Source organism: Hyaena hyaena, unplaced genomic scaffold (genome assembly GCF_003009895.1).
Source record: "Hyaena hyaena isolate Hyena2069 unplaced genomic scaffold, ASM300989v1 scaffold_53, whole genome shotgun sequence".
Lineage (NCBI taxonomy): Eukaryota > Metazoa > Chordata > Mammalia > Carnivora > Hyaenidae > Hyaena > Hyaena hyaena.
The window spans coordinates 1,290,181-1,310,799 of NW_024080686.1; the positions used below are offsets into that span (position 1 = coordinate 1,290,181).

General features: G+C 48.0%; 2 protein-coding genes across 3 annotated transcripts in view; one reads left to right on the forward strand and one right to left on the reverse strand.

Moving 5' to 3' along the window:
• Positions 1-707: 707 nt before the first annotated feature.
• On the reverse strand, positions 708-10,629 carry ITGB1BP1 (integrin subunit beta 1 binding protein 1). Its single transcript, XM_039231028.1, has 8 exons — positions 10,493-10,629; positions 9,292-9,401; positions 8,191-8,295; positions 5,830-5,905; positions 4,361-4,497; positions 2,058-2,150; positions 1,396-1,545; positions 708-878 (listed from the first exon to the last, which is right to left on the reverse strand). The coding sequence occupies exons 3-8, from the start codon at positions 8,260-8,262 to the stop codon at positions 807-809; spliced, it is 600 nt and encodes a 199-aa protein (XP_039086959.1). The 5' UTR covers positions 8,263-8,295; positions 9,292-9,401; positions 10,493-10,629; the 3' UTR covers positions 708-806.
• Positions 10,630-10,779: 150 nt separating this feature from the next.
• The window catches only part of CPSF3 (cleavage and polyadenylation specific factor 3), a 41,766-nt gene continuing 31,926 nt past the window's right edge, over positions 10,780-20,619 (forward strand). Inside the window, exons 1-5 of one of the 2 annotated variants that reach the window (XM_039231041.1) lie at positions 10,780-10,956; positions 15,810-15,873; positions 16,876-16,973; positions 17,828-17,956; positions 19,361-19,538. In XM_039231041.1, coding sequence (XP_039086972.1) covers positions 10,907-10,956; positions 15,810-15,873; positions 16,876-16,973; positions 17,828-17,956; positions 19,361-19,538 — 519 coding nt within the window. In that variant the 5' untranslated portion in view covers positions 10,780-10,906. Of the gene's footprint in view, positions 10,957-15,809; positions 15,874-16,875; positions 16,974-17,827; positions 17,957-19,360; positions 19,539-20,619 lie in introns of those variants that run through there. The other variant, XM_039231042.1, reaches the window with a different exon arrangement.

The following is a 20,619-nucleotide window of genomic DNA, read 5'->3' on the forward strand; positions in this document are numbered from 1 at the left end:
GAACGCTACTGGAGATGGATGATACTCTTTCATTCACTTGATTACTTTGAATTAGTTGCAGCGCAACTGTATATAATGTATAACCTAAATCAGTTCTTATTTTCGTGGTCCTTACCGCAGTGATTTATAATTAGAGCATGTTCAATAAGGTGACTCCTCCTGTTAACTAGTCATTTGACTGGAAAAAAATAAAATACCTGTAAATGGACATAGTGTTATTTTTAATGTTTTTAATCCTTTAAGCATTGCATATTAAAATGGTCCTTTAGAAAAACCCACTAGCCTACTGTACATGCAATTCTTTCTCTACTGTTTAATATGCGTGGCGATCTTTGGTCTGTGAGCGGAGATAAATACTTCAGTCTCCTAGTGTGTCATCCTGACGGTACACCTTCACAGTTTTACTTTTTGTGTCATGAGTTGGCAGCGCTGCATTGCTGTTACAGACTGGGTGAGTGGTGCTCCCGGGGGCGAGGGGGTGCACACATGCTGCACCATGGACTGCACGTGGCCTCCTCGGAAAGCTCTCCGTGCTCCCTACTCACGAGGGCCTTCTGTGACACTTGGGTGCTAAGCTCATCTGTGTTTAAAAGCGATGGGTGAGGTTTCTTTTTTAGTCCCAGAAAGCAGAGAACCTCGCTGAGAGTTCACTCACTGTAATAAGACACGTTTTAATAGAAAAGCAAATGATCAGTATGTTAACACGCTGCATTTCTTCACTTTCATCACTTCCTTCTTCCAAAATAGCTCAACCCTGGAAACCACTGAACTCCCACACGAAGTTAGCTTCTACTTGATTGCAGAATTCAAGATTTCTCAGATGTTAACACAGAGTCAAAAGCAGTGGATAAAACTTTGCAGATAGCTTGTGCTTGCTCCTACAGTGGGTGGAAAAGACAGCGTAAGAGACCTTATCCATCTCTTCCCGAGTATAATTTGACGGCAAATCTATAGATCGGACCCTCCTAACACCTCTCCTAGACCTGCCCATCAACAGGATACCATGTGTGTCACGTGCCCCCTTCCTGCGTGCCTTTGGGGAAGCACGCGTGGTAACATGAACTTGGCCTTTGGGAAGGAGCGTGATGGGTCCCTAAGATCACACGTACAGAACAAGAGGGGCTTCTGCTCAGGAGGGCACACCACTTTCCTCACCTGCCTTGCAACAGCCTTGACCTTGAGATCCCAGCACACATGAGTACTAATCCCGCCCGGACAACTGCCCGCCAGCAGCAAGTCAGGGCCGGCTGGCTGACCTGGGCCCTGACGGCCACCCACGGCACCCAGGTGCACAGCAGGTGGCATCTCCAGAGCCTCTGAGAGGACCATAGGTACGCTGTGGTTTTACCCTCATCTGACAAATGAGAGACTAAGCAAGCCAACTGGAAACCTCACCAGGCTGTGGCACTGATAAACCCAGAGGCTGTATTCCTCGTTGCTCGCATCTGTGGTCTTCAGAGCCAATAAGCTTTTTCCTGCCCCCAGACCATCATCATAACACACCATCCGGATGATTAAATACAGAGAGTGCCGATGCAAGACGTCCTGCAGAAGTCAGGGAGATGCGACATGGTTACCATGTTACCTGTGCTTTACACACTTAGTTTTCTGTGCAGAATTTATTGTGAGGCTTATGGATCTAGCAGAAAATAGTTATATAGGTTTTTCACCCAAATGGACGTTTGAGAATGTTCAGTTAATGGGGCAGTTAGCCTTCAGGGTTATCCCTTCCTGCTTAAAATTCCAGAAAGACGGGAGTAAGATCTGAGTTCACGATCCCCTTCTCTATGCCAGGCTTCTAAGCCAACATCTACTGTGAGCCAGCATGAGGGCCTAAGTAGAAAAGGCATTAGCGGCCAGCAGTGGGGGTGCTGCCCGGGGCCCTCCCATACCCGTACCCGAGGAGCAGAAGGAGGTGTCCATTAAGGAAATCAGTCAGTTTTTAAAGACCAGCTGCCAGGAACGTTTACCAACCAACAAGCCTACAAACAGCAGACAGAATGACAAATGGGCCCTAACCAGCCTGACTCCCAAATTCTCTAATAAATACTACTTACATACTGATCTGAGGTTGACACTTTTATACCATACTTGGAAACTCCCATAATAAATTCTTCCTCCAGAGGAACGAAAGGTAACTTTCCATCTTGCTTTAAAGTAAAAATAAATGACATGATCTCCATTAACAATTCTGTCACATTCCTTAAAACTTATCAGTCAAGTTCAGTATCCGCCCATCACAAACCCAAACCCTTTTAAGAATGTGGGGTACACGGGAGCCTGGCAAGAATCGTTCTCCAAAGAGACAAAAATTTTCACCAGGATCTTGTTCTATTTTGTTGTCACAGTTCACAGATCTGAGCAAAATTCACATCCATCTGTCCTGATGTGAACGCTTAGTTATAAACTGAAATCATTCCCACAGGTCCTAGTGAGACTTAGATGTTTACATTAGAAAAATAAAGGTATTGGGGCACCTGGATGGCTCAGTAGATGAGGTGTCTGACTTGGCTCAGTCATGAGCTCATGGTTTGTGGCATCAACCCCGCCCCCATCAGGCTCTCTGCCGTCAGCAAGGAGTCTGCTTCGGATCCTCTGTCCCCCTCTCTCTCAAAAATAAACATTAAAAGAAAAAAAAAAAAGGTATTTAAATCTTAAATCTATTTTTTTTAAGTTTATTTATTTGGAAAGAGAACGTGTGTGAGAGAGAGTGGGGGAGGGGCAGCGAGAAGGGGAGAAAGTCCCGAGCAGGCTCCACGCTGTCAGCGCAGAGCCCAGTGTGGGGCTCGAACTCATGAACTATGAGATCATGACCCAAGCTGAAAGCAAGAGTCGGACACCCAACCAACTGAGCCGTCCAGGTGCCCCTATTAGAGCTTCGGATACTCCAGGCTTCTGCTGCTGTTGGCACGTGGAGCCGTCAGGAAACGCAGCTGCAGGAACCTTGTTTCAGAGCCACTTTACGGCTTCCCTGCTGCCAGGTAGGTGTGGCTGCCCCCGTCCCAGGGCTTTGAGTGTGATGAGCAGACGACACCGACGGTCTCCCTAGCGCGTTATCTGGTTCTGTCCTCCCACAGCAAGCGAGGCCGAGCCGGCGACGGCGGGCGACCCGGGCGTAGGCGCCTGCGGAGCGTCCGCCCGCGTCCCTCACGGCGCTTCCGCCATCGCGAGAAGCCAAAGATGGGATCAGGGCAACGCTGCTGCCGCCAGCGGGGCTTTGACGAGGCCCGGGCGGCCTGGGAAACCTCTCAGGATGAAAAGCGTCCCAGTCCGGGCGGGGACGGGACGTCAGCCCCCTTCAGTACAAGTGGTTGTGCCGGTTGTCGCTTGCGCGCTGCTGCCGCGACGACCGCAGCCTGAACGCCGGGCTACGGCCCACGCGCGCGGACGGCCTGCTCCCCTCGGGCAGAAGGGGCTTCCCGTGCCCTCGGTTCTCCGGGGCCCGCCAGGCCCACGTCACGGAGCCACCGGCGCGCTCGCCCTGGGGAGGGGCTCTTCCCGCTGTGCTGCCCGTTAACCCCCGAGACCTGTGACTCCCTCCCGCGGGGGCTCAGGAAGCGACTGAAGTGTTCTGTTTCAGCCACTCGCACACGGGAAGGGCACACACCGCGCAGTACTCTGTGCACGACGTTCGTCTTTGAGGGTCTTTCATTTTCACGCTTAATTTTCCTTCATAATTGTATTTTTTTTTACTCTTCTTGACTAGGACATATATATTTTTTTTAATTAGAGCACGAGCAGGCGAGAGGGGCAGAGGGAGGGATAGAGAGGGGAGACAGAGCGAGAGAGCGAGAGAGCGAGAGAATCTTAAGCAGGCTCCACACTCAGCTTGAAGCCCAACATGGGGCTCAATCCTGCAGCTCTGGGATCATGACCCGAACTGAAATCAAGGGCTGGGAGCTCAACCAACCGAGCCACCCGGGCGCCCACTGACTGGGATATGTGTTTGAAACCCACTTCACCTCAGTTCTTATTGCAAACGGGGTATAACTGACAGGTCAAAACCACTAGGGGTTAGATTATCCGAAGAGCTGTAACTAGGTCAATGGAGATACAGTAGGGTTTGCCAGACGATTTGAAAACACAGACCTACGGTGTGTGACCAGTCCCCGCACTCCGCTCATTTATATGAGGAGCTCAGTCAGCCTTGAGAATGGAAAAAGTGCTGTTTTATTGAAGAAAAGAACTGTCTCTTCCCATGGGACTCCGTCCTACATACCTTGTACCACCTATGACGACAGTGTTCAGTAAATATACTAACAGTGATAAAAGCATGGAACATTTTCTCCAAAGCCATGAATTTATTCTCTAGAATGTTCTAATATTTAAAATATACATATACATATATATATTCTTTTACCTGGGCAACATCTATATAATTTATCAGGTCTAGGGGCCCTTCCAGACTTTTTCCTTCAGAGAATTTCAGTTTCTCAATGGCACCAACGTATTTTATTCGAAATTCTGCACAGGTATCTGAGTTGTTATTGCTTTGTCCTAAAGGTGAAAGGAAAATTGTTAACGGTAAGACTTCAAAAGAAGTACCTGCGTTATGGGGTACCCTCAACCCCTTCGCAAGTAAAAAAACAGACTTGTCAGAACTTAACCATTAGTGAAAATAAAACACTTTTAATGCAGAATTATTTAAAGTAATAGGAAAGAACTTGGGATTTCACTAACCCTGTCTTCAGTGACTCATGATACACTCAACAGAAAAATCTCAAAAGGCACAAATTACAACACAGGAGAAAAATAAATGTCAACTGGAAAACGACTGAGTGCCTTCAAGATACATTAAGATATTTAGAGGTTTTTTAGTCTCTTCTTCCTCTTTACTACGTTAACGATGAATTTGCTTTCCCCGTTCAGCAAACCAGGTCTACCTCTGCCAGGTAGTTTGGTCAAAAAAGCCAAACAAAAAACCCGTAATTGTTTTTTTCATGTAGATGGAATAATGCCAGACAGGAAGTCCCTTAACATCAACTGATGTTACTTTACACGACAGATGGCATCAGGCTGCAGAACTGTGTGGGCTGTAAAATCCAGCCGGGGCCCAAATCACCACAAAGGACTATGTAATCTGCCATGTTAGAGGAATACTACGTGGTTACGTTTAGGTTATGTTTATGTAACAAAAGATGCCCATGTTTTTCATGTTTTTAAGGCATCTGGAACCAAAAATAATAGACCCTATGCTACTCTATGCTCTCTTACATCATATGCTTCCTCCCTTCATCCCACCCTCCCCCTCTGCCATCCCCACTTTCATAGACTGACCAGTCTCCGATCCTAAAGGGAAAAGTAGACAAGAAAAATGTATGGTTTTTTATATTTCCAGTTAGACTCCAGCCATTTATCGGCCTGAGTGGGAAGCTACCCTTTGATGTCTCAGGAGCTACTAATTTCAGGTGGCTGCAGGATGTTTCTGAGGGTCTGTGACAGACGCTACCCTTGCATCTCTCTCATCAGCAAGATGGTCCTACACCCCACAAACAAGGCCATTCCAACAGAACTCTGCCACCCCACGTCCTGAGAAGCTGTTCTGAAACCCCTACATTGTCACCAGGATCTTCTGCACACGGGTTTGCCCCAGGAGCCATTCCGAGCAGACGGCCCACATGCGCAAGCAGACCGCCAAGCAGTGGCTTTCGCCAGCCCCTTCACGCCGACCCGCGTCCCACAAGATCTTGGGCCGTTTCTAAACTCTTGTCCAAAATGGCAGAGGAGAAAACGAAAACCCCCAGGGCACAAGAGCTTGCTGTGCTGCCCCGGTAATGCTCCCTGAGCGCCAGGTCAAAGCCTTGGTAAGCGTACAGCCCTGCCCCGTACCTGAGCTCTTGGTAGAGTCTGTGTCGAGGCTGGCGGTGCTGGACCGTGACAGCCCCCCGAGGCTGGAGTCTACGGACTGAGGAAGAACAAACACAAATGGAAACAGAATTAGAAGCGCTGTCTTCTCTCAAATCCTCTACCAAACGTTCAAATCACTTCTTAAAATGGAATCAACACGTAACAAAAGCGGGTTGACTCTTCAGGCAGATAAGAGTGTGACCGAATGTTCTAAAGACACATTCCACGGCAAACGTCAAAACACAGGTCCTCTTCCCATAGGGGCGTCACACAGACGCGGTGTGGGCACTCCCAGTGTAGACCACAGCTGCTACCCCCGCCTCCTGGTAAGCCCCCTGGAAGTCAGGTCGTTGTGTGGAAATCTATGCCTTGCTCTCACTTAATTTCCACTGGCCCCAGAAAGAACCCGGTGCAGAAAGCAGGCAGGGAGCAAGATCCGTATCATAAATGAGCAAAGCTACCCAGTGGGGTAAAGGATTTACCCAAGGTTATATCTAGAAAATACCCCCAGGCCTCCAAAGGAGGCCACTCCCGTGCCGCTGCAATTGCTCGGACGAGGATGGGCTCGCACCGTCGCACACAGGCCGGCCCGCAGACCAGAGCACGGTGCACAATGTGAACTGCAAAGAAAACGCAACACAACTGTTAAGCAAAATGCAAAGCCTCTTCCATGTTAGCGTGGCTGGTTCTATAGAGTTGTACTCTGGATACGCTTCATTTCGTTAGAAATAGCACTCTGTGAAAATTACGGATTCTAAAAACTAGTCACCTCAAATCCAAATGAGATTTTAAAAGGAAAATACACTCAAATTTTTTCAAAGTTTGAGAAGTGAATCGAGGCGAATCCGAAACTGTATCAGGTCTTATATATGTTTTTCCCCTTTTTCAGTAACTGCGCTTCTTAGCGCATAACGTAAGGTGAGAACAGAGCTGTGGGCACAGAGATGTTCACCATGACGTTCCGTGTGGGCCTGAAAACCAGAAATAACGTACACACTCGGGGGGGGGGGGCGGGGGCAGTGGGAATCGGGACGTTGTTACAAGTTGAGACCGACTCCTGGGACGAGCACAACAGCTGGAGTAACAGAGTGACATGTCCTTCAGGCTCCTCCCCTACCTGGGGACCCTCTGCACACGGACAGGAAGGGAGAAGCTGGTCTATTTTTCCCACATCCAGAACAGACAACAAAAGCTTCCATCAACCTACAACCCAAACCTAATAGTCCCGATACGGCTCCGAAGCCACACAGCAGGCGGTCACCGTCATCGTGGGGACAGTGGCCCCTTCTGCACCTCTCTACCTCTCCGGCCCCAACGGCCACATCAAAGAAGACGTGGCTCAGAACGAACATCTCAAGCCCTTAGCAGGTTCCCCACGGAGTCTGAAAACTCAGAGCTCCCGTCCTGCTCTGCGGGCAGCAAGTCATCAGCTCCCCCTTGATCCAGCCTCTGATCGAGAGAACAAGACGGGGCCAGACCAGCTGCCCGGGGTTGGGGTCCCCACACGGGGGCTGCAGAGGTGACAGCGGGGAGCTTCTCCACTAGCCTCAGTTCAAAACCCTTAAAGAAAACTGTCAATTCTTCCCACTCTCAGGCAGGATTCCCACAGATGTCAAATTCCTGTGCCTGTGGCTAGAAGCCCCCATGGGCTCAGTGAGGCTCCCCAGCGGCCGTCCGGGGCCTGCCTTCACTGCGGTGTGGCTGCACCGGCTAGCGCGGCTCAGCTCCCCGGAGGTGGGCACCCTCCCACATGTGCCACGGGCTCTTCTCCCGTCCCTGCCACCTGCCAGCCCTGGGCACACCCGTCTCTTTCAAACCGAGAGCTCGGGGGCGGGGGGGGGCGTGTATAGCAGTGAAACCAAGAACCACGGGCTGGTCCAGGGACGGGGACTCAGGACCCTGAGGCCCCTTTACAACCCCATTCTCCACTCTCTCCGGAGCCCTAAACGTGGCATTTGCCTCACTATCCAACTAACTCGGCCCCGAGTAACTACACCTATAGTTATGTACACACAAGCACCAACCCCAGAATTCACGACGCCAGCCCCTAACTGCCTGCAATTTCCATCATGTAAAATATTAAAAAATCAGTGTTTCAAGGAGACCCTTTCATCCGTCCTCTGTCCCATCTAGGTTCAGGCACGTAATAATCTCAGAAGGTCCCCACAACAAAATAAAATCAAATCGAGCCCAGGGTAATGTGTGTCTAGTACAACAAGCGAACGTTACGACGCGCCTAGTGTGAAGACCATGGGCAGCTCTGCCGTGGTCAGTACGGCCGCGCCGGGAAGGGGACCAGAATCCCCCGCGTTAGGGCCCTCTTCCGAAGCCCATGCGCCCCACCTTGCTCTTCGTACTGATTTCGCTGCTTTGGGAACTGCTGCTGCTGTGTCGTTTTTTGCCTTTCCGAAACATTTTTCACCATAGCTCGACGCAAAGGAGCTCCCCCTAGAAGAGCAAACGGCAATTAGTCACGGCAGGAAAACAACTTTAAATCACTCCATGCGTCACGGGAATAAAGATCACCCGTTCCTTCTGGGTCCACGGCATAGTCTTCTTACTGGAAACAAATACTTTCCTTTGACCACAAGAGTTGGATATTACTGTTTTGTTCTTTATTTCTTTTTAAGTTTGAAAAATCGAACCCAATGAGCCAGAAGGACAGAAACCTTCCTGTCCGACCCAGGGGCGTGAGATGCAGCGCTCTCAGAGGTAACATCCGCGTGTCATGGACTCCTCAGAACATTCAAGCACCTGACCTGTCTTTACTCAATTCAAGACCTTAGTAAAACATGTGACACGTTGGCTGACAACCAAGATGCTGAGCTTCAGCTGCCGTCTCGGGTTCATGTTCTGTGAACGGTCGGGCTTAGAACAGAAGACACAGACACCTCTCAGAATGCGCCCTTTTCTCCAGGCCTGGAGCTCCCTTTAAGTACAAACTGACTTTAAAGCATTCCAAGGTGCCAGCTCTCCCCTCCTCACTCCTGTAAGGCCAGGGAAGGAGGCGACCTTGAGTTTTCCAGGGTCAGTCTTGCAAATATCTTGTTCTTACGTAATCATCGATGCCTGGAAAGCAACATTTACCCTTGCCCCTTGCATAGGAGCACATCTTGTATACGTGAAGAATTACTAAGTTACCTGCATAGCAGCACTTCATAGTTCAATGCTTCCAAATGCACCATGTCACTCTTACCTTCACAGCAACCTGGAGACACAATCATTTGCTCCAGATGTTTTTTAAGGGTTTCCCTCGTCTGTGCTGCATATTACGCTTCGAGCTCCAGGCCCCCGGCCTCAGGGGGCTTACAGAAAGTAGGTTATGATCTGCATTTTATAGATGAGGGAACTGTGACCCATCTTTCAGGAGGATTTATAAGTAAGATAACCTAACAACTTCTCCAAGGATTGGATCCTACTAAGGGAACAAGGGTATCTGCTTACGGTAGAACAAATTCTATTTTATGGCCTTCAAAGCTCCCACAGACAGCGGTGTGCACAGAGCGCTTCCCGTCATCCCGACATGGTCAGTTCATTCCAGAAAAACAAGGCACCTGATGAAGGGACAAGAATGAGCACATCATGGCGTGGTTACTGGATGTCCCTGCTCCCGTGAGAAGTTTCTCCCAGTGTATCTGGAGACCCCATTCTCAGGCCACTGGCCAGTGTCTGTCCTTAGGCCACTTGCCCAAGACTGAGTTCCAAGCCCAAGCTTTTTCATTAGCCCCATCATCCAACTTATTTCTACGTTTTTGATTAATTTGTGGAGGAGCAAGAAAATCTGAATCGTTCATTCATCCCTGGGTACCCAGTGAGCACCTTTTATATCCCAGGGATCCATCAGAGCACAGACTGGCAAAGGACATATTTAATGAACTGAAGAACCTTTTCCCAAATAACAACTTCTGTCCCCAACACCTGCTGCGTGCCACCCAGTACTAGGTACTGTGCCTGCCTGTAACCCTTGCTACTGACCAGCAAGGCTGCAGTATCAGAGCCCCTTTCAAATGAAGAAGCCAAAACTCTCAGCTACTTGCCCAAGGTCGCCAGGCTAACAATGGGTGGGGCCAAGCTTGGAACCTAAGACAGAACTGACGGCCAGAGCTCTTCCCAGACCCCACCCTGCTTCCCACGTAGTCCGCACTCGTGTTGTGCCCGCCACGTGCAGGTGCGCACGGTGACAGCAAACAGGACGGACACAACTCCGGCCCTTCGCAGCGGGGGGAGGGGGTTGGAGCCAAGACCAAGAGGAGCCAGAGCAAAAAGGCAGGGCTCCTCACCGCCCCGCAAAGCGGAGTCTGAGTCGGGTAACAGCCCTGCGGAGGTTCCCACTCCCGTGTCGCGTCCGAGGGACCGAGCCACACACGACACCTGCCGTCACAGGCGCTGCGGTCCCTCCCCAAAGAGGATCCCGGCACCTGGGGCCCTGCATCCTCCCGCTAGGCCCGGGCCTGCTCCTCCGCTCCCACCGCCGCCCCGCGCCGCCACGAGGGTCCCCGACCCCAGGAAGGCGGGTCTCCGGGGAGCCCGCAGCTCCCGCGGCCCCACCCATCCGCCCTACCGCGGGCCTCCCCAGCGGCGCCGCCTTCGGGGCCCGCGTTCCCGGCCACGCTCAGTCCGGGAGCGGCCAGGGCCCGACTCTCACCTCACAGTCGCGGGCCCGCCCCCGGGGCCGCCTGCGGTCGGGGTCAGACGCCCACCGCCCGGGCAGCGGACACTGCGGCAGCCGCTCCGGTTCGAATTCCAGTGCCAGCTTTTCCGGCGCCCCAGGCCCCGCCCGCCGAGCCCCGCCCGCCGAGCCCCGCCTCCGAGGCATTGCGCAGGCGCAGAACTGACCCCACCCCAGGTTTCCGGACGCCGCCGGGGGCGGAACCTCGCGGCCTGGGTTCTCCGACCGGAAGTTGGGGGGAAGAGCTTAGTGGCGCGGGCGCCTGAGGGCCGGAAGTTGTGCTCTGGGTGGATGGCCTTCTCCTACCTGTGGTTTCTCGTGGCTCTGCTTCCAATTTAGAAAGGCTCCGCGACCTGAGCCTCACCCGCGCTTCGCCTTCAGACGTCCGAGATGTCTGCGATTCCTGCTGAGGAAAGTGACCAGCTGCTGATCCGACCCCTGTAAGGGACCAGCGAGAGAGGGAGTGAAGCCACGGGCCCTGCGAGGCTCGAGGAGGGGTGGCCGGGTGTTCGGCCGCCTCAGCCGCCCCCCACGCTCGCAGGCCTCGGGAGCCCGCCCTTGGCCCGCAGTGCGGGCCGGGCCTCTCCGGCCGAAGGGGTTTGGAGAACTGTGGATCGGAACGGGCCCGCTAGGTTGAATGGGACTTTGCTTTCTCTTCAGTCTCAGTGGAGAGTGTGTGCTGGGGTTGGGCGGGAAGAAATGTCTCTTTGGGCCGCTGGGCGCTTTCCTAGACGCTAAGGAGGGGAAGCAGCAGGATGAGATGAGGACCTGGGGTCGCCCTGGCAGGTGCGAAGCGCCGCGTCTGTTTCTAACGCTACCTCCAGGACTTGGCATTTGCCAGGATGTGAAAGAGGAAATAAATGAGCTCTGAGTTTTGACCTTCTGACTTAAGACCCCAGCAGAATAAGGAAGGGAGAAAGAGAGGAGAAAGAGCAGAGAGGTTAAGGACAAAAACTCGTCCCTTGATTGTGCATGGGAAGGCTAGTCTTTGAGTGGAGCTGGCCTCCTGCCAGGGAAACACTTCACAAATCTAGAAGGCTGCTCAGAACTTAGAAAAAGTGGGGAACTTTTTCCTAGAGATGAGCGGTTTGCGTTCACTGACACATGTTTAGGTAGAAGTTAGCATCGCATTAACTCGTGCATTTTTCAGAAGGTAGACAGTATGTACGCATCCATTCAGTAAGGATTAGTTGAGCACCTACCGGGACATAACACAAGTTTCCCAATGCTTAGTCCACATGTGTCCTCTCTTCCTGTATTCAGCAAGCACTGAGCAAGTGTCAAGCACCACACTAGGCACTAAGAGCGCTGAGTTAACCGGACTCATTCTTTTGGAAGGAATTGCGATGCAAAGTGAGAAGTTCTGGAGAGGTAGTTTGGAACAGTAGGAGACCATTACTTCGGGGTCAGGCGTGGAATTCAGCCCCTACTCTGTCATTTGCTAGGAGAGCAACCTCGCTGAACCCATGTCTACACATTTAAATAGCATAGCAACACTCACTGTGGGGGAGTGAAGATCATAGCAGGTGCTCAGTAAATGCTGAATATTAGAAGAGTCCAGAGAGGCATTGCTCTGAGTGCTGGGAGAGGACGGCAAAGGGATTTCTAGCAATTTGACGAGCAAAGCCTAGCTCCTGTATCCTGGAAAAGGCAATGCCCGAGCTGAATCCTAAAGAATAAGTAGGAAATAAAGACCAGTAAAGTGCAGGGCAAGGTTGATCCAGGCAGAGGAAGCGGCACATGTGAAAATGAGAGTGGCCACGGTTTTTGGCTGGTTTCCTCGTGGCTGAAAGATGAGCGGATGAGGTGGGAGAGGGGCTGTCAGGGACCAGCTTATGAAGGACCTTGTATACATACGAAGGAGTGTGGGTGTTTGTCATGTCAGTTCTAGGGAGCCAGTGAAGGGTTTAAGCACGGATGGGATATAGTGGGAATTGGGCTTTAGAAAGGGCACTCCTAACAGCGGTGGAGCAGATGAGGGGGTTCGGTGGAGGGAATCCAGGAGGAATGTAATTGAAGTAATCCAGGTAAAAAGCAGTGAGAGCTTGGAATGAATGAAATGGGCGTCAGTGAGTTGGAAAGAAGTAGGTTTCAGAGAGTAAGGAGGTGAAATCCTGACAGCTTTGTAGCTGATCAGATATACCGGAAGGGGCACCTGTAGAGAGGCGTGTGAGGGGGTCTCAGACTCCTAAGTTGGACAGCTGGTGAGTGGTCGTGTTATTCACTCAAGGAGTACAGGAGCTGGGACAGGTCTGGAATAAATTTGGGAGTCTGCTGCGTTCTGACTGCTTTATCGAGGTAGGATTTACATACCATACAGCTTATTTGAAGTGTAGAGTTCAAAAAAAAAAAAAAAAAAGAAGTGTAGAGTTCAGTGGTTTCTAGTATATTCAGAGTTGTAAAACCATCACCACTATCTAATTCCAGAACGTTTTTCATCATTCCAGAAATAAACTCTGTGCCCATTAGCAGTCACTTCCATGGCCCCCCAGCTCCTGGCCACCACTAATCTTTCCTTCTCTACAGATTTACATATTCTGGCCATTTCACTTAAACGAGAACATATAATATGTGACCTTTTGTGACTGGCTTCAGCTTCTTTCGCTTAGCATTATGTTTCCAAGGTTTATAATTTGGAAGTTTTTAGTCATTCAGCAAGTATTTCTTGAGATTTATTGGTATCGGGCACTGCAGCTAAATAGTGGTGATCAAAATAGATAGTCTGTTTTAATAGTGAGAAACAAGCCATCAGTGAGTAGATACAGTAACCTCATGTAGTTGTAAACATTGTGATAGAGTTGTGCGAAGGGCTGACGAGAAGAGGTAGTCCAGAGGAGGCCTCAGAAGGCGACATTTGGACTGAGACCTGATCACATCAATATCTACGGGCAGAGCATCCTAAGGAAAAAGGGCAACGACAAGGGGCTTGAGGTGAAAACGAGTTTGGCGTCTTTGAACATAATGTGCCTGTGCGATTTGCCAGTAGAAATACCTAAACGCCCACAGATACAGACTTGGAAGCCGCCAGCATGTCACACGCGTTGAGACTGAAGATCACGAAGCCTGAGAAGGTGGCCGAGGAGAGACCCTTGCAGTGTCACCATTTGAGGTGTGGGCAGAGGCACGTGAGTGGGAGGAAAACCAGTGAGCAGAGAAGAGCGTGACTCAGAAACGCCAAGAGAGAAGAACCCCCAACAGGGAGCAGGGGCTGTGGAGAGAAGAGAACGACCGGGAAGGCCGCCTGCACCAGCAACAGAGAGCCACTCTGCAAGCACAGTTCCGGAAGAGGGGGCGACCAAGGCCAGCTTCAACTGAGTGTGAGGGGCCGAGGAGCCGGCGACAGGGAGCGTGCAGGGCTCTCAGGAGGTGGCCGCGAAAAGGAATCACGTGGGGACCGAGGGAAATCAGGACGGAGGCATTTTAATGTTGGAGTGAGAACGCCTGGGCAGGTCTCGGTCCTGATGCGAAAGTAGGGAAGGGAAGCAAGTGTCCAGGGCCTCGGAGGACGGGGTGTGTAAGGCGGGCACCATGGTGGCAGCGTCCGCCTTGGACAGAAAGAGAGCTCTGTTCGGTTGTACAGGAGAAATAGAGGAAGAAATGTGAGTTAGTTGGGAAGTGACGTTGAGGAAACTGGCAAACAAGCTGTATGATTTTTATCATTTAAAAAAAATTTTTTTAATGTTTTATTTATTTCTGAGAGAGAGGGAGATACAGAATCTGAAACAGGCTCTAGGCTCTGAGCTGTCAGCACAGAGCCCGACGTGGGGCTTGAACCCACAAACTGTGACATGACCTGAGCCAAAGTTGGACGCTTAACCGACTGAGCCACCCAGGCGCCCCTAACATTTATTTTTGAGAGACAGAAAGAAACAGTGTAAGTGGAGGAGGGGCGGAAAGAGAGGGAGACACAGAATCTGAAGCAGGCTCAAGGCTTTGAGCTGTCAGCACAGAGCCTGATGTGGGGCTCGAACCCACAAACCGTGAGATCATGACCTGAGCCGAAATCAGACGCTTAACTGAGCCACCCAGGTGCCCCTGAGCTGTGTGTTTTTTGATGCAGAGAAGGCTCCTGCCTCAACTGAAGAAGTTGGGAAATTTAGGAACGAGGACAAAGTTTGAAATCGTTGCTGTGGAAGCTGTAAGAGAAAACTGAGCCAGGGACGCTTAAGAGGTTGTCTAGAGGGCCAGTGAAAGTGGGCGGCCAGGAATTCATGGCAGCAGCACCGTGGTTTGATTTTTTTTCTTCTTCAGCGTCCTGCTGGGTGGTAAGATCTCCATCTGTAGATGGAGCCATCTGTTTCTGTCTCCTAGTGAGAGGACCCAGGTCCTTGAGGTCAGGATCCATGTAACAGGTGTTTCCCTATGCTGGGCACATACGTAGAGAGTAAATGCATTGTTCCCTAGAACGGATGGGAAAAGACGTCAGAGAAGGTGAGAGACTAGGAAAATAGGTGGGGGGTTAGCTTCAGGTGTGTCTTATAATAATTGGAAATTAAGGCTGTTTTACTCATTTGGGGAAAAGGAAAATAGAGTAGGTACTTGGCATCTGAAATAACAAATTAGAGGGAAAAGGAACTGAGGTTTCCAGCCAGGAAGAAAATAAGTGTATTTAAATTTAAGATCTGTTGGGGCACCTGGGGGCTCAGTCGGTTAAGCGCCCGACTTCGGCTCAGGTCATGATCTCGCGGTTTGTGGGTTCGAGCCCCGCGTCGGGCTCTGTGCTGACAGCCAGCTCAGAGCCTTGAGCCTGTTTCAGACTCTGTGTCTCCCTCTCTCTCTGACCCTCCCCTGCTCACGCTGTCTCTCTCTCTCTCTCTCTCAGAAATAAAACATTTAAAAAAATTAAGTTATGTAAGTAAATGCATAGTATGCTCCTAAAGTAAATGAAAGAACTTGGAAGTTCATATGGGTTCACACATAAGTGCTGATCCTGAAAGTGTGATCAGATAATCTGCATGACCACTAGATTACTTTTCCGTTAACATCATAATGTAGCCCTAACATTCCAAAGATCGAATTTGACCTTGGGCTTCTTGTAGCTGCACCGTCTCCTCTCAAGTTTTAGCAATTGCGGAATCCCTGAACTCCCAAGGATCACCTTCTATCTTTTCCCATACTGATACTGTTCTTCCCTATCTTTGTACGTTTCTAGAACTCTTACCTGCTTCAGATAAGTGATACCACCAAAATGGGGCACTCTTTAAATTGTAAAAAAAAAAAAAAAAATTGGATTTATTGGGCTTGATTTTGATTGTTTTTAATCATTTTTACTTCTCCCCTTGACTGTTTGCAGTGGAGCCGGGCAAGAAGTAGGAAGATCATGTATTATCCTGGAGTTCAAAGGAAGAAAAATAATGGTAATTATTTTGTAGTCAGGCTAATAGTACGGCCGTGTCTGTGTCAGGTGATTAGGTCTTTTCTGGTACTGTAGCTCTCTGTTCAGCTCCCAGGAAAATGTCATAGTTGGTATATGTAGACTGTGCTGTATAATGTTACTGTGAATAACTAATATGCTTCTGCTTAGTAACTTGACAAAACATGAAGTTAACTGAGAAGATGTACCCTAAAATGCTAAAATTGGGCCCGAACAGGCACAGACCTCCAGCCACCCCCATGCTGCCTGGGGTGATAGAGCCCTGGTTCAGCAGCGTAGGTACCTAAGTTTACATCGGGGTCCCCAGACCTTGGGCAAGGCAGGCTGCTCCTCTACACGCCCATTTCCTTATCTGAGAAACAGAGGAGGTGGAAGAGATGATTTATGTGGTCCTCACAAGAAAGGCACTTCAGTGGCCCATCGTGTTCCTGTGGTTCCACTTCTCTGCTTCTCCCAACCGTTAAAGGCGTGGGTCAGATACTGTCTTTTTAGTCATTTATTGTATTAATGTGGTAGTAATGCCCCCCCAAAGGAGCAGGTAACTCATTAGTGAGTGACTTTTAAGAATTCATTCCCTAATGTGTTAAAATACCTAACATTGCCCTAACCTGGTAAGTTTCCCATTTTTGATTATCATCTTCTCAGGAGAGTCAGATCCAGTAGTAGTGAATCTATAAACTTAAAATGCCCACCGTCTTCTGATAGTCAAGGTTTTTGAAAAAGTTCATGCATTGTTAGTTTGCGTTCAAAAACTAGCTGAAAAGGTCTTAGATCTTGCTACCTAGGACTTAAACGTGGGCTATATTTTATATTTGGGAAGTTAGAATTGTTATTGGCATATTTGCATGTTTAGTAAGGATTGGATTCCAGATGTTCATGAATACAGTCCATCTTGATTACGTGTGCAATGGATTTGTTGTAAATATTGTTTATTAAATAAGTTTTAATAAAATGTGTACAGTTATGATCCTTTTTTCTCTTTCAGTTGGACTGTGGAATCCACCCTGGCCTAGAAGGAATGGACGCCCTTCCTTACATTGATTTAATTGACCCAGCTGAGATTGATCTCCTGTTAATTAGTCAGTAAGTTCTTTATTTAGGACACTGTTTTTCAAGAACTTCCACTATAAAGATCATTATCAAATTTTAAGATTCTGCTAGGAAGCATTTTGCAGTCGGGTAAGACAACACTGCATCTGCCGCATCATGGGTTAGACACAGGCGCCTGGGTGGTTCAGTCGGGTAAGTGCCCGACTCTTGACCTTGGCTCAGGTGATCATGATCTCATGATTCATGAAATCAAGTCCCGCATCAGGCTGTGCACTGACAGACTGTAGCCTGCTTGGGATTCTTTCTCTCTCCTTCTCTCTCTGCCCCTCCCACATTCATGCCTGCTTGTACATACATGTGCATGTTCTCCCTCTCTCTCTCTCAAAATAAGTAAATTTAACTTTAGAGATATTTACTTTGAAAAGCTTACTTTCCTACTTGTAGAGTAGGTGAGAAAGAGATAGCGTACACGTTGGATCGCTGTAAAACTTGAGACCAAGAAAGCCCTTTCCCAGAATATCTCCTCGAGGTTGCTGCCCTTGACACATTCTATGGAAACTAAAGAAGCTAAATGTCTTAGCTTTATACCACTGAAGTGCTTATTATAATTCTGGTTGTCAAGAGGAGGTTTGGGTATGTTCCTCCTTGTGTAATTATCACTGGTAAATGTTTTGATGTTTGAAAAATAGTTCCAGTATCTTTTTTTATGCTAGAACTGGATGCATTATTCCTTCCCTCTGCGTATAACCTACACTTGGTGTTCTGATAGTGTCCATATGCAATGGTGACATAGGGCTCTTCTCTACAGTGAGCAACAGTTTCATTTCACTTGATACATGATGGATAATGCTTAAAGAATTGACAGACTCTTCTTGTTTCTTTTTAAGTTTCCATCTGGATCACTGTGGGGCTTTGCCCTGGTTTCTACAGAAGACGAGTTTCAAAGGAAGAACATTTATGACCCATGCAACAAAAGCTATTTATAGATGGCTTCTCTCAGATTATGTCAAGGTTAGGTAAGTTACTCTATTAGATTTATACAGGAATTTGATTCTACAGAATACATATAGTTCAAGATATAGACCTTTTTATGTTTTGAAGTGAGACACTCTTTTTATTCATTAATTTGTCATTCAGTATCCACTCCTCAGATACCTACCATGTACTTAGCCCCTTCCCAGGCCAAAAAGTCTTTACGAAGTTTTCATACCCTTTTGAATCTTTATAATTTAGGTATAAGGTATGCTAACAGTATTCTATAAACAGAATTGTGCGATTTTATTAAAATTTAAGATCAAGTATATGATACAGTGATATATACTGAAATGTTATTTTAGATTATTTGATCAAAGCATATTGCCATCTTAAATGAAAGAGTTTTCCAAGGGAGTTTTTTCCAGTTGTAAGCGGGATAATCTGAAAAGCTAGAAGTATTTTTGTGATGCCTACAGCATAAATGTTTAGCCTTGGAAAGTTTACTGTTTGTATACTCCGAGAGTAGCTTGGATACAGTTTATTACTCTTCACACATAAATACAAGAGAATGGAAGAGGTACCCTTAGTAAAAATGATACTGCTTAACACTTTAATAATGTTTACCATGTGCAGACATGTCTGCACTCCTCAACATGTCAACTCATTTAATCTCACATCAACTTCTTGATGTAGGTTCCGTTAAGAATCTCATTGTACATGGGGCGCCTGGGTGGCTCAATTGGTTAAGCGTCCGACTTCGGCTCAGGTCATGATCTCACGGTTCGTGGGTTAGAGCCCCACATCAGGCTCTGTGCTGACAGCTTAGAGTCTGGAGCCTGCTTCACATTCTGTGTCTCCCTCCCCTGCTCACACTGTCTGTCTGTCTGTCTGTCTCTCTCTCTCTCTCTCTCTCAGAAATAAATAAAACATTAAAAATTAAAAAAAAAAAAAAAAAGGAATACCATTGTACAGGTGAGGCACAGAGAGGCTAGGTGACTTGCCCATGATGGTCGTAGTAAGAGACAAAGCTGGGATTGAGATGGAGGCAATCTGGCACTAGAGTCTGTGTCCTTAGCCACCATTCCCTTTTGCTGTTTTGGAAGTACGTTCGTATAATTTTCAGGAAAAAACTTACACTATGCTTTGTGAGAGAAGTCTTCTCACATCCTGATTGAAGATCTCTGTTTAGCATGTGTGAGTATATGAGCTTTGCCTTAAATGTACTCTGCTTAAAATCATGTTTTGTAGCTGTATACACCAAACATTTTTATTATTATAATTGCAGAATAAAAAAGTAACACAAAATGTCAAAGGGATTCTAAATAGCGTAATCCATAAGGCGAAAGAACTGTGGCTGTTTCATTCACAGTCAGTCTCTGAGTTCGAAGAGTTTTAAAAATCTGACCTTTAATTTTTTGTTGTTGTTGACATTTTTAACAATTTAGTAACATATCAGCAGACGACATGCTGTATACGGAAACAGATTTGGAAGAGAGCATGGACAAAATCGAAACCATCAACTTTCATGAGGTTAAAGAAGTTGCAGGAATCAAGTTCTGGTGTTACCATGCAGGCCACGTTCTCGGAGCTGCCATGTTCATGATTGAGATCGCGGGCGTGAAGGTACCTTTGCTCTGGCAGCTTCCTCCCCAGAAGAAATGTGTGCAGAGCTTTGTGCCCGCAAGTAATACTAAAGGAAATTTCCCGAGACTTGCAGAGCACCTACACACTGACACATAGGATCGAACTAGGTTGAGACTTTTTCCTTTAAATATCACAGTTCATACCCCCATGTATGACTTCCTCTGTCAAGATTAGAAAGAGTAAAATAAGCTTCTCAAAAGACTAAAATGTTCCTTCACAGTATCATAGGATCAGTTCCTTTCCGACTTCCTTTAGGAGAATGATGAGGGTAGAACTTTCTGGCCGCACCTGTTTAACAGCAAGCAGTGATTTGGCATTCACGTCATCTTGATGTTCTGGGATTCACGTGTAAGCCCCTGAAGGGGGCCGCTGCGTGAGTGACAGGCGTCAATCAGAACAGATCTTTGCCACCATCCTTGAGGAAAAAGACGAAAGGAGTCAACAAACTTGTAAAAGGTAGATGGACGGCAGCACCAGCATCTACTTCTGGTGCATGTTGGATCACTTAGGGAGCCTCGTTAAGAACACTCATTGAATCAATCTGAGGGTGTGGCTTTGCCCTTTTTCTTTTTTTTTTTTTCCTTTTTAAGTTTTCTAGGTGATTCCTATGTGTAGGCAGAGCTGAAAATCAATTCTCTAGTGTGATACTGTCCTGAATACTTAGCAGCTGCTCATAGATTTAAAATGTTTACGTATCAAGTTATACTAAGTATTGCTAAATCATTTATCCTTACTGTTTGCTCAGAGGCACAAAACATAAATAGAAAATAACACTAAGGCAGATCAGTATTCCCTTGTGAAATTTGCTGCTTACTCTCCTGTGATTTTTATCTTCCATTTTAGGTGGTTTTCCCATAGACCTCAGTAGGGTTCTTTCCTCAGCATGCGCTTTCTCTATCAGATGTTCAGAGCACTTCTCTCAAGTTTATTAATATACAGGTCACCTGTGCTGGATGCACTTGGGGGCGGGAGTATCATTCCCCCAAGTTAGAGGGAATAATTGAAACTCTGGATGGTTTATGATTGAACTAAGTTATACACTTTGAATTATTAGACATAA